The sequence below is a fragment of the Chiloscyllium punctatum genome, chromosome 4 (assembly GCF_047496795.1).
Source record: "Chiloscyllium punctatum isolate Juve2018m chromosome 4, sChiPun1.3, whole genome shotgun sequence".
Lineage (NCBI taxonomy): Eukaryota > Metazoa > Chordata > Chondrichthyes > Orectolobiformes > Hemiscylliidae > Chiloscyllium > Chiloscyllium punctatum.
This window is the reverse complement of record NC_092742.1, coordinates 41,941,946-41,955,494: the sequence shown is the minus strand read 5'-3', so window position 1 is coordinate 41,955,494 and position 13,549 is coordinate 41,941,946. Positions and strand designations below refer to the sequence as shown.

Here is a 13,549-nt window from a genome sequence, read left to right as displayed (position 1 = left end):
CAAGTGATTCCAAAATTGTTGTTTTTTGGAGAGTTTGTGATCACTGTTATCTTAAGATTATAGTAGTAATGCAGTGGGCATCTTCCCTACCTCTGCACCAGAAGCTGTGGATCTGAGTTCCACCTCAAGACTTGATGGCCATGGAAAGTCATTCATAATTCAGCTAAACGTGATGATTAACCTTAATCCTTTCAATGCATGCCATGCTAAAACGAAAATTGCAGCCTCTCCCATTGCTATCTGAAGCTCCAGCTACAACATGCATAGAAGAAAACAAGCATGTTCAAACAGCAATTCACTTTGAGCTAAAAGACACTGCCACCAATATTCTTAGTAATATCAATATTCAAACTTATTGGTTCCTTAATTGAAGAGTTACAAACAAAAATACTCATGGGAAATTACATACACTATTCTTCAACCTTCTGATGGATTAAATCTTGCCAATATGAATTGCAGGTTTCACGTGCTGCTCCTCTATCTGTTTGACAAGAGCTTCAGATGGGTACTAGGGAAGGTGGAGACAGGTATTTTAGGGAGGAATCTTCAAGCTGGAAGTAATTAGAATTAAACAAGGAAATGGACTAGAGTAATTCAAGGCTGGAGGGGTAGAAATTTGGCACAGGCAAATTGACTGGAAGAGATTTCAAAGGTTGGGAGGAATGACTGCAATAAAGATTTGAAAATTGGAAGTTTTTAGAATATTACATTTGAAGAATCTGAATATATGGAAATTAGATTTTGTCTGGGATAAATGAGGAAGAGCTGTTGGACTTCTGGATGAAGGAGACTATTGCACCAATTTCATAAGTCACCTGCAGTGCACTCAATTGTCAAGTGATTCTTTTAAGTTGAGCATTTTCATCTCAAGTACATTAATTGCACTTTTTACAACAGAAGAAGTTATCCAAATTATAGTGAAAAAAGAGGTAGTATGGATATTGAAGTAAGTAAACACTTAGAGGAGGTATTAGAAAGATTGGTTCTACATAAAAGTTGAAAAATAATCAAATATGAATGCGATGCGTCCCAGGATGCTGAAGGAAGTAAGAGTGCACTGGGCAAAATTGTACTTAGGGTACAGAAAAATTGGAAATCTTTTGTCCTTCTCAAAAGAAAGGGTGCGAAGAATGGTGAGAAAGATTTTAGAAACAATGACCTGGACAAAATTAGGTTACTTGGACAGGTGTGCATAAATTAAGGAAATCCACTAATTTTTTTTTGATGAAGTTATTGATGAGCATGTGAGGCACACAGACTTACGGGAGTCTAATAAAATGACATGATTTGCCAACAACGTCAATGCCATTGGAATAAAAGGGCAGTGACTAAATAAATATAAAGTTGACTGAGTGACAGGAGACAAAGCAGTGTTGAATGTAGATTGGGCGAAAGGAATACAATGGAGGTCCCGAGGGTCAGCACTTGGACCACTACTTTCCTTGACCTGAATTGCTGACATTGATTGCCAATGACAGATAATTGAACAGAGGAAGAAGAGCTTATGGAAACTGTTGAAAAAATCAATGACGTCCAGAAAATCTTTTTACTCAATACATATATTATCTAACTATTTTTCTGTCCTTCCACATTTTAATCTTGGAGGGGTTCAAGTAAATGTTAGTCCAGGTTTTCAGCCATAGAGTTGTACAACATGAACACAGATGCTTTTAAAATCTTTCTTCTCTCACTTTAAATCTGTGCCCGCTAGTTTTGGATTCCCCCACCCCAGGGAAAAGACCCTGTCTACTCAGCCTATCCATGCCCCCGAATATTTTATAAACCTCCAAGGCCACCCCTCAGCCTCTGATACTCCAAGGAAATTAGCCTCAGACCATTCAGCCTCTCTCAATAGCTCAAACCCTCCAACCCTGGCAACGTCCTTGTAAATCTTTTCTGAACTCTTTCAAGTCTCACAACATCCTTCATAGAGCAAGACTACCAGAATTGTATGCAGTACAATTGGAACCTAACCAATGTCCTATACAGCCACAATATGACCTCCCAAATCAAACCGTACTCAATGCACTGACCAATAAAAGCAAGCTTACCAAACACCACCTACACTCACCTACCTGGAATTCCACTTTCAAGGAGCTATCAACTTGCACTCCAAGGTCTTACTATTAAATGTATAAGTCCTGCCCTGACTTGCCTTTCCAAAATGTAACACTTATCTAAATTAAATTCCATCTACTACTCCTCGGCCCACCTGATTAAGATCCCGTTGTACTCTGAGGTAACCTTCTTCGCTGTCCAGTACTCTAATTTTGGTGTTATCTACAAACCATACCTATGTTCTTATTCCAAAACATTTATATAGATTGATAATGTAGATGTGTTCAGTTTTTTTTTTGACAAAGTGACTAGATCAAACAACGACATTTTTCTAAAATTGAAATGTTCAGGAAAGTCCAAAGAGGTAGAGACGTGAATTAGGAACTTTGACACATTTATAGCGCCACGATTCACTGCTGTCTTTGTTCCTTGCAGGTTATCAGACTATGCTTCCCTTATTGAATTTAAACTTTGTACTTTTTAGTCTGAATTTTGCATTTTATAAATATTGATTGTCTGTATGTATAAAAACATAATTCTCAAGACTAATTAAATCACATTGACTAATGTTTCAAGTCTGATCTAAGGTGTCCTCAGCATCAGTTGAGAAAGCAAATAATGCTACTCAGTATTCTGAGGACATGCTGCAGTCAAATAAATGCCAACAATACCCCTTGCAAACATGTAGGATGTGAATTTGGTTAACCTACAAACACGGAACCTAATCTAGAATGAAATCAAGCTTAATGTTTTTGAAATAAAAGAGGGAAAGAAACGTTTAAAAGTCTGAATGAGAGAAAGAATCTGTCATTAATTCTGTCAAATAAATTACCTTTTTAACAAAAATTCTTTTAAGTACCGATTCTGTGTTCGGATTCTGTGTTCAAATTCTGGCCATATCTGCATCACCACTTGCTCCACCATTGATGGCCATGCCTTCAGTGTCATGGCCTCGAGCGGCAGAATACTCTTCCACATCTCTTTAGCCTCCATTTCCCTCTTTAAAATATTCCATAAAACATGCCTCTTTGACAAAGCTTTTAGTTGTCTGACATAAAATCTCTGGCTTCTTGCCCTATTTTATATAATAAGGCACTTGTAAAGTGCCTTGGACTATTGCACCGCAAGTCTCAGGTTTCTAATTTTTAAAATAAAGTTGTGGTTACTGTTGTTTTATGTAGTCATGCTGAATCAAGGTGCTTCTGAAAGGTGATATCATTAGAATGACACAAACGTTTACTTAAGTTTCCATGTGGATAAAAGATATTCATATGAAAACAACCTATAGCTCTTAACAGCACTATGGGCATATCGAAAACAGCATCAACAGTTCGTCACTTTCTCAAAGGCAGTTGGGGATGGGCAACAAAGATTGGTCTTGCTGATAACATCCACACGCACATAAATCAAAAAAATGCTTCATAGTTGTTTCCTCCCATGCATAGTTTAAAATCATAATAATTCATTTTTTTGGGGACACTTTTAAGTCCTTAAAAAGCAAAATAGTGTAAACCAAAGTCTTAAGAAAAAAATTGAAGGTACGTTTTGGTAAAATATCTCTTCCATTTTCACAAAGAATTGCTTTTCTATTCCTTTTATTTGAGGCGGTTTTACACGGAAATATTTTTTAAAATTCAACCAAGGCATTTGCTTTGAACAATGGAAAGTTTCAGGTATGTAACAGTGTCTCAAACTGCCATGAAGCAACAACAGTTAAGTAAGCTGAGCCTGACAAACAACTGAGGTGAATGGGGTAAGGGAATACATGCCAGGTTTCTTAAATGCCACTGCAAATATTTAACTGAAAATTTGCATTGCTGTTTCAAATAATTACAGATTTGTGCTTTAAGTGAACAGTATTGTCACCAAGACTTACGTTGGGTGAAATTTTCAGCCAGCTGCATTGTGGGTGTTTTCTTTTATGACAATTTGAAATAATAGTGCTGATTACTTTTTCATAATAATTTTATTTGAATTTTGAAAATTCTGGGTATTATATGGAAGGAGCATTTTGAGCTTCATATTTCCTGCTGCAGGTTTGGTACTGATGGCAGAAGTAGTTTAGGTGATAAACAGGCTGACACGCGTACACCACCCATTAAGGCATATTTCTATGGGATTTTCTTATTGTTAACTGAAACACTAAGTGCAGTGACAATATTGAGCTAAACAAGACCCATCTGTAAAATAAACTGAATGATGAAAACAGAATTCTTAAAAAGTTACACCCATAACATGAAATGAGCACCTTTGGCTTCTTTGCCTTCTTATAGCTGCATTATACCATTTTCTCTTCAGTCACCCAGAACATATATAAAGTTAATGAAGAAAATGGTAACTCTTGCTACAAGGACATATTTTTCTTTAAGCAAAAACAAAATTCTGCTGCTCTTATTTGTAAAGACAGTAATTTATGACTGTGTACAGATCTACAGGCACCAATAGTTCTCTAGCACTCTTCAAATGTGGGCCCAGTCAGTAAACTTAGAGCAGTATACAGTGAAGCTTAATCTATCCTCATCCAGCATTGTCAAAATAAATTTTTCAGTGTAGTCACTGGATAGTCAGGTATTAGCATCATGGCTGATCTTTCCTCTACATAACCCAGGGAACGCCAAACCCAATTGCAGCACCCCCCTACGGCAACCTTAGCTAAAAATTGGCGAATTCATCACAGACCAGATATCATCTGGGGTCTTTCTTTTGGGTGTAGTTATTAACCAAGCCATCAGTTAGCCATTTATTTTTAATCGTGACAGTCAACGATTGTATCCCATTGTTGTATTTTTATAACAGAAGAAAACTAAATACTATTAAAGACATGATCTTATATAGAGATTTATCACAATTACTGTAGCCGGCGGTAACTTGCACAAAGTTCATGGTCCCTAATATCTCCCCAACCTCCATTCTTCACATGTGGGCCGATTGCAGCCAAAGGATATATTTCACTTATTGCCATTGTTTCTGGAAACAAGTGCTGTATGTTGCTACTTATAATCTTGTCAATTTTAGCAACTTCAGCAGATGGCATGCAAGCTTTCTTGTGATGCATGCCACAATCGCCAGCATGGAAAATACGAGGAGCCTCACAGACCATAACTTTCCAATACCGAGGCAGACAGGATACGGTTAAATACTGTAATGTCCAGTCCCAGTTGTAGTCATCATATTCACAGAAAGCATCTGTGCACTCTATCAGTTTTTGATATGTCTCTCGAGTCATAGCCATGCCCATGTTGTGTTCTGTTGATCGCCAGGTTTTCACTTCCACTTTACTGGCTTTATCTGTGAAATCACTGACACGTGTATATGTACCAAGGGTCAATATGTCACAGTCAGGGCAACTTTCAGTCTTCAGACGCCACATATTTTTCATGACATGATAGAAATCAGGTGATAAATAATGGTCCTCTTCAATGAAAAGCACTAACCCCTTATGATCTTCCAAAACTTTTACTCTTTCCCAAACAAAATGCAACTTCCACCACCAGTGATGTTTGGTCTGACAAAATTTGGATTCTCGATAATGGCCAAATGAATCTTGATACTCAGCATTGATACAGCCCAGCTTGAAAGCATTCGCTTTGCTTATGTCACGAGGGCAATCTCTGGGATCGTGTCCAGGGAATTCGTTGGGATACAACTGGATACTGAATGGAAAAAATATTTGTAACACTTGGCAAAAATCGACGCTGGCTACGATCTGGTTGATCTGCGGGGACCAGAAGTCGTGGCTGAAGATCAGCAGAACGTTCCCTATTCCTTTGGCTTTTCTGAGCGAGTTGACGAGGATCTGCAGGTATTCCGGTCTGTTGTGCACTTGGACCACCACCACCAAATCATTTGGGGACCGAGTCTTGATGGTCTCCTGGTTTCTGATCGTCTGGTCAAAGTTCAGCTGGAAAACGATGCCGCGGTACACCAGAGTCAGGTTGTCGACCTCGGGCTTTTCGAACTTGCTCGCCTGCGACTCGTTGGAAACTTTCCGGGTCGGGTTCCCGGCGCCCGCCTTCCCGCCGCTCCGTGAAGTTTGGTCGTCCCTCGGAAAGGCTTCGTTCTTCCTCTGCTTTCCGCCGGTCCACAAGACGAAGGCGGCGAGCAGCATGACGAGAGCCAGCAGCAGCACTTTCCTCTTGTAAATGCGGAACCTCATGCTGACCGTCGAGGAAGCGGCGGAGCCCCGGGTTTCGTGACCGACGGCGGAGCTGCTGCTGACAATAACAAACTACACAATACAGACCGGCGGGCTGTGAAGGTGCGGGGTAACGAGCACCCCCCCCCCCCCTGTTAAATCGGCCGCACTCTCAGCAGCCTAGTTTCAGGCACACTGCGATCCTACACGGGACCATTGCCAGCCGGCACAGCCGCAACAATTTAGACCGAGGTCGAAGACTCCGGGCCGGGGGGGACACCGGCAGCGAGGACGACTCCCGGAAGAAAGCGGACAGAGGTGCAGCAGGCCAAGGGGAGGATATCCGTTTCCTGGAGGGAAGGGTGTGGGGTATGAGGTGGCAGGCCCGTCCTTCTCTGTCATCCGATGGTGCTCGGCCCCCGCTCTCCTCTCCGCCTCCCGATTTGAACCGACACCGACATGGTACCTCACCTCGCCTCCCCCTCCCGGCCGTTGCCGACGGCGGCCTCGCTCTCTCCAACATCTGCCAACCGTCACCCAGAGCCCGCCCCTTTACCCCCACCCGATTGGCCTCCCTCCCGCACCCACCCAGGCGCGTGCGTTGTCACACACGGGACGCTTCCACTGGACAGCCCGCCTGTCCATCAACTGTCCCCGCCTGACCCTTATTGGTTAGTTTCCTGGCGGCGCAGGCGGATGATGTCAGCTGCCTGCTCCGCCCCCCTCCCCTCCCCCACCTTCTGTTTACTGCGGTTTGTTCGGCTCGTCGGCAAACTTACCGTCAACTGGGCCAAAATGTGCCGAGTCAAGATTAGAGTGGGATGCAGGAAAAGCGCAGCAGATCAGGCAGCATCAGAGGAGCAGGAAATTCCTGATGAAGGGCTTTTGGCCGAAACGTCGATTCTCCTGGTCCTCGGATGCTGCCTGACCTGCTGCGCTTTTCCAGCAACACTCTATAATCTTGAATGCTCCGACTCTCCGAAACATTAACGTCGGTTCCTTCTCCAGGGATACTGCCTTTTCTGTTTTTATTTTGTATCTCAATTACAGTTGGGGGAACCAATGAATCGCGGTCCGCTCGGAAATCTCACCTCGCTGACTGGGTTTGAAGTTGACTAACCAGTTTTACTGTTCTCCACAATTGTTGGGCAACAGCAATGTATTCCCTCTATCTAAAGGAAGGATATCAATCGCAATAAACACGAACACAGCAGACACAGAAATGGTGAATACGCACAATTGTTGGTGCTGCAGAAAAAAAATGTCCCTCCCAAAATCGTGTTGGGAAGAAAGGTCAACATTTAAAACAATATCCAATTACCTAGGGTGAGCCAGCATTGCAGATTTGACATCCGTGTTCCGCCAACACTTATGATTTTGATCACAATGTACTGAACCAGATACTGATCTGGTAGCTATAATTAAAAGCTTGTAAATGGAGATGATTTTCATATGGGTATGCAAGATTTCATAAGATGAAGTTGTGACTGTTTCCTTTGGCTGCGTGTTCCGGTGTGGGATTGTTGATACACTGCCACAAAAACAAAAGATCAAAATCACACAATGCTAGGTTATAGTCCAACAGGTTTAATTGGAAGCACACTAGCTTTCGGAGCGACGCTCCTTCATCAGGTGATAAAGGAGCGTCGCTCCGAAAGCTAGTGTGCTTCCAATTAAACCTGTTGGACCATAACCTGGTGTTGTGTGATTTTTTTTAACTTTGTACACCCCAGTCCAACACCGGCATCTCCAAATTATAGCTTGGATGGTTGACTACCTGGTGTTTAGCAATGCAGGAACGAGGCGGGGAGGAGTCTGATTGTAGCAAGATACTGAAAGGCTGACATAGAGTGGATGTTAGTCAAGATTAGAGTAGTGCTGGAAAAGCACGCAGGTCAGACAGCACCTGAGGAGCAGGAAAATCGATGATTCGGGCAAAAGCCCTTCATCAGGAATGAGGCTCTTAGCCTCAAGGGTGGAGAGATAAATGGGGGGCTGGGGAGAAGGTAGCTGAGAGTGCAATAGATGGATGGAGGTGGGGGTGAAGGTGATAGATCGGCCAGAAGGGTGGAGCAAATAGATGAAGAAGGGCTCATGCCCGAAATGTCAATTCTCCTGCTCCTTGGATGCTGCCTGACCTGCTGTGCTTTTCCAGCAACACATTTTCAGTTAGGAAGGTATATGCAATCTTAGCATTCATTTCCAGGCAGCCAGAATACATGAACACAGATGTACTGCTGAGGCTATATAAGGCCTCTGGTCAGACCGCATTTGGAATATCAAGCAGTTTTGGGCACTGGATCTAGGGAAAGAATTCCTGGCGTTGGAGGGGCTCCAGAGGAGGCTTGCAAGAATAACACCCGGGATGAAAGGCTTGTCATACGAGCAGTGGTTGAGGACTCCGGATCTGTACTTTAGAAGGACGGGGGGGATTCTGATTGAAACTGACAAGATACTGAGAGGCTTACATACAGTCCATGTGGAAATTTTCTTTTTGTAGGAGAAACAATGAACTGAGGGAACAGCCTTAGAGTAAAGGGATGACTCTTTAGAACTGAGATGAGGAATTTCTTCAGCCAGACTGTGGTTAATGCTCAGTTTGCATTGCCACGGAGGCCAAGTAATTTAGTGTATTTAACATAGAGATAGACAGCTTTTTGATTGATGAGGGAATCAAAGGTTATGGGGAGAAGACAGGGGAATGGGGTTGAAAAACACGTCAGCCATGAACGGATCACACACAATCGGCTGAATGGCCTAATTCTACTCATCGGTCTTATGGTCTTAATATCTGTCACCTTTAAGGATCCCACAAGACTGGATGAATAAACTATAACCCTGATAATTTTTGTTACAATGACAAAGCTTCCAAATCAGAAACCCAAGAACCCTGTTACAGGAATGTGTATTTGAAGATTATTTTTAATTTACATTCTCTGCAGAGGACAACCTATTTTTTCTTTTTGGTCTAGTTGTATAAGATTTTACTGCATTTAACTTCCCTTTTCTAATTTACCTACATTTCTTGTTGCTTGAGCCAGGAATTCATTCCTAGCCTTTTTATTTCATGTAATAATAAGATGGATAAAGTACAGAGACCAACTATTAGCCCATCCTTTCTATGCTACTTTTCCATGAGAGCAATTTAACCTGTCCTAATTAATAGGAGAAACAAATATTTCCCATTGTCACATTTCAAGTCTATTTAAACAGTACAGAATACAAGTGCCAAAGTCAACATTTTACACAAGTTTTTCCTTGTTCTCAGTCACATGGGATTTTGTCCCTAATTAGCATTATTTAAAAGCATAATTAGATGCATCTGAAATGTAATTGCAGGGATTCATTGAAATCAGGTTTAAGCATTTGGGTGTCTGTGTGGAATTTATATATTCTCCCAGTGTCTGCATGGGTTTCCGCTGGGTGCTCTGATTTCCTGGACATTCCAAAGATGTGCAGGCTAGGTGGATTAGCCATGGTAAATGTGGGGATAGGGAATCTGGATAGGATGCTCTTCAAAAGGTTGGTGCAGACTCGATGGGCTGACCTGAACCTTCTGCACTATAGGGATTCTGTGGTTCACTAGTAACTACAATCGGAGCAAATTCTAGTTTGTCTAGTTAGCATCACAATACAAATTTTGTGGTGGATTTTGTTCTTTCAGAAAGCATGAAAGTACTTTGTTGGTGTCATCTTTGTAGATCACTTATCAGGCAAAGAAAACTATATTGGGAATGAATATTAAATATTCCCTTTGGTTGTCTAGGCACACATGATGTATTTAATAATTCTGAGTGAGGAATAAATTGCTGTTTAATTCTAGTTTTCTATAAACAGACAAATTAGGAATTAGGAACACTTAGCCCCTTGAATTTGTGCTGCAATTAAAAAAAAATCCAACTTGTGGCAGATTTCATTATCCCACCTTACCACGTCCCATCATAACATTTTAAATGGGTAGTGCCTTATGTTGAAACAGTGACACCTTGTTCTAGATTATTCTACTAGCAGATACATCTTTTCCACATAGGAGATTCTGAGAGGTCTTGGCAGCGTGTGCATTTCAGACAATTCACTTGTCTCTTACTCTTATAAACTGAAGCAAATACACATCTAGGCTGTCCACCGTTTCCTCATCTGGCAACCTGTCCATTCCAAGTGTTAGTCGAGTAAATGTTTTCTGGACTACTTCCAATGCATTCTATCTCAAATAGGTTGACCAATACTATACACAGTATTGTGAATGTTGTCTTCCTAATGCATATAAGTAAAGCATACCCTTACTCTAATTTTGTGCTCAATTCCACTTGCAATAATTTTTATAAGTGTTTACGCAAATTATAAACACTTATAAAAATTATAAAAATCCTCAACACTGATCCCTGTGGTATATCACTCATTATATTTTATTAACTTGAAAAAGGCTGATTTATGTTTACTCTCTGCTTCCTGTTAGCCAGGCAATCTTCTATCCCTCTACACAACCACCTTTGATGTGGCATCTTTTAAATTTCCTTCTGGGAATCCAAGTACAGTACATCCACCAGTTCCCCTTTATTCACATGTTACCTCCTCAAAGCACTCCAACAGATTAATTCAAGTAAATGACCTTACTTAATAATAGCGTCAATATTTTCTCTATGAGCGATATTAAGATAACAGGCTGTTGTTTCCTATTTGCGGTTTCTCTCCCTTTTTAAATAAATGAGTTACATTTGCCATCTTCCAATCGAAAATAATCATCCCCAAATCAAGGAAGATATATTATACATTTGCAAAATTAAAACCAAATCTCAATAACTACTTCTTTTAAGATCCTATAGTGTAGCCCATCAGGACATGGGCACTTGTCCAACAGCTCCAACAATTTACTCAGCATGGTGATTCAGATTTCCCAGAGTTCCTCCCTTGCATCTCCTGATTCATTACTACTTCTTGTTGCTTGTATTCTCTACAACGAAGACTGACAAAATACCCATTCAATTAATCAGTCATTTTCTAATTTCCACTATTAATTTTCCAATCTGACTTTCTATGGGATCAATGCTATATTAACTGTCTTTAAATATTTATAGAAACTGTTTTTATATTTCTAAATTTCTCTTGCACTGTATTCTCATTAATTTTTTTGATTTAAAAAAATATTTTGTCTAGTTTTCTATTTTAACATTTCCAATTAATCATGGCTGCTAGAACCATTCCTTGGAATTTGCACATGTATTGTGAACTTTCCCGTTATGTATCGAATATTGCATCTTAATTGAACCATTCCTTAAAATAATTTGTCAGCTCACTTGAGCCAGTTTCAAGCCTTCATTATATCTTAAATTTTAAAACAGGTCTCAGACCCAGTCCTCTTTCCCTCACACTAAACAGAAAATTCAATCACGGTCACTGCTACCTAGGAGTGTCTAACTTTAGAATCCAATAAAGTTTACCACTCAAGAGTAAGATAAGTAATGAAATAACTAGCTACTTGTTTTACTTTCAGAGTCCTTTAGGCATTGCTGACAACTTGGCTTGGCACACACATCAGGCTACGACTATGATTTGCCTCTGTGAAGGTTAGCTTTACCTTTTCTTTAGGTGCTGCTGCTGACAATATTTCTCAGGGTCTTCTACTGCTTATGAATGTGCAATTCAATAGTAAGGATTTTATTGACCTCAGCATCTCAAAGTGCTCTAAGAAGTTGACACCTGCCATTCTTACACAGGTGCAGTCTATGTGGTGATAACGTTGCCAAGACGCTATGAAGAAATTTGAGAATTCTGGCACAATTACAACTAGACTACAGTGATATATGCCTAAGTATGATATGCAATTTGGAAATGAATATAGTTATTGTTTTCATGCACCCAATGCCACTGAACTGCTCCAATGTGGTAAGTCCAGTTGAATTTCCAGTCGCTGGTGACCTTCAGGTTTTATTCCTGGAGTTAATCATTCAGTGAAACCTGTGGGGCATAATTATGACTTGTACCAATCAATTCCAGTCTTTACATTGTGCAGTTGTTTTGGTGAATTTGGGATAGATTGCTTCACTACTTGATAAATTATCTTGATATTTCCACTAGCATTAATTGTCTGAAGGAAGGAGCTATCCTCCTCTAGCCATCTGACCAAAAAGGAATATTTTATATTGGATGGCAGCTACACTTCTGTAGTTGACTATGTATAGCTGTAAAGTTCAGATTTGTTAAGTTTGAGTTCATCCTATGTCATTTTCATTTTTAATATCTGCTTGCAATTATCCCAGTTTCAAAACACTGCCATTGAGGTGTAAAACAATATTCACTACAATTTTAACATAATTATTATTTATCTTGCCTAGTGAGTATCTATATTAGAAATATTTTTGCTCTCCGATGGATTACAGGTGAAATGTGCTATGCTCCAATGCATCAAATAGCTTTATTCTGTTTAAAAAAAATGTTATTGGTCTTACAAGGCAAAGATTCGGACCTTGTCCCTAGCTCTGGGGCCAGAGATCTGGGTTCAGTTCCCACCTGCTCCAAAGGTCTGTCATATCTCTCCTACAGGTTGATTAGAAAAGTATCTAGTAAAGCAAAGACTGCGGTTATTGAGGCGCACTGTTAGTATCCCTACCTCCAAACAGGGAGGCCCAGTTTCAAGTCCCAGCTGCTCCAAAGATGTGCAAATAACAGGTCGAATAACGTAGTGCAGTAGTAATGTTGCTATGTCTGAGCTAGGAGACTCAGGTTCAAGTCACACCTACTCCAGAGGTGTTTAACAGCATCTCTGAATATGTTGATTAGAAAATATATAAAAAAGTAAGGCAAAGATCTATCCTCATAATCCATGCTTTTTTTTTTTAAGAATTCAAACTCTGATTTAAAAGTCTCAACTATATTCCCTGAGGATACAGGCTTACAATGCAAAGTTGCCTCTAATTGAGGACGAACTGCCAATTTTAGTCAGGCATACCAGAGGATGGCAAAAGAAAGAAGTGTTAGTGCAACAGACGGTAATCATCTGAGCTTGGATCCTAGCCACATTACTATATTATTGTTAAGGCTTTAAGATGTATCCTGGCAAGCCAGGCAGCATCAGGAGGTGGATAAGTCAGTGTTGAGGATGTAATCCTTCTTCAGGATTCCAGCATCTGCAGTTTTTTTTGTCTCTTAAGATGTACCCCAGCAGGATCTGTTGAAGTGACAGCTCATTGCTGAGGCTTCCTAACATAGAATATAATTCCAGCACTAACATCCCTAAGCTTCAGCACAAGTTGGACACAAATCAAGTTTCCTGTTTTCACTATTGGAAAACAAAAATAACACCTCTACCAATAGTGTAAAACAGAAGCAGATGGTGCAAGTGAGAATAATTGAAGAACA

General features: G+C 40.5%; 1 protein-coding gene across 1 annotated transcript; it reads right to left on the bottom strand.

Moving 5' to 3' along the window:
* Positions 1-3,636: 3,636 nt before the first annotated feature.
* mgat2 (alpha-1,6-mannosyl-glycoprotein 2-beta-N-acetylglucosaminyltransferase) lies at positions 3,637-6,732 on the bottom strand. Its single transcript, XM_072568471.1, has one exon. It carries the CDS (start codon positions 6,212-6,214, stop codon positions 4,907-4,909), a length of 1,308 nt encoding a protein of 435 aa, XP_072424572.1. The 5' UTR covers positions 6,215-6,732; the 3' UTR covers positions 3,637-4,906.
* Between the last annotated feature and the right edge of the window lie 6,817 nt (positions 6,733-13,549).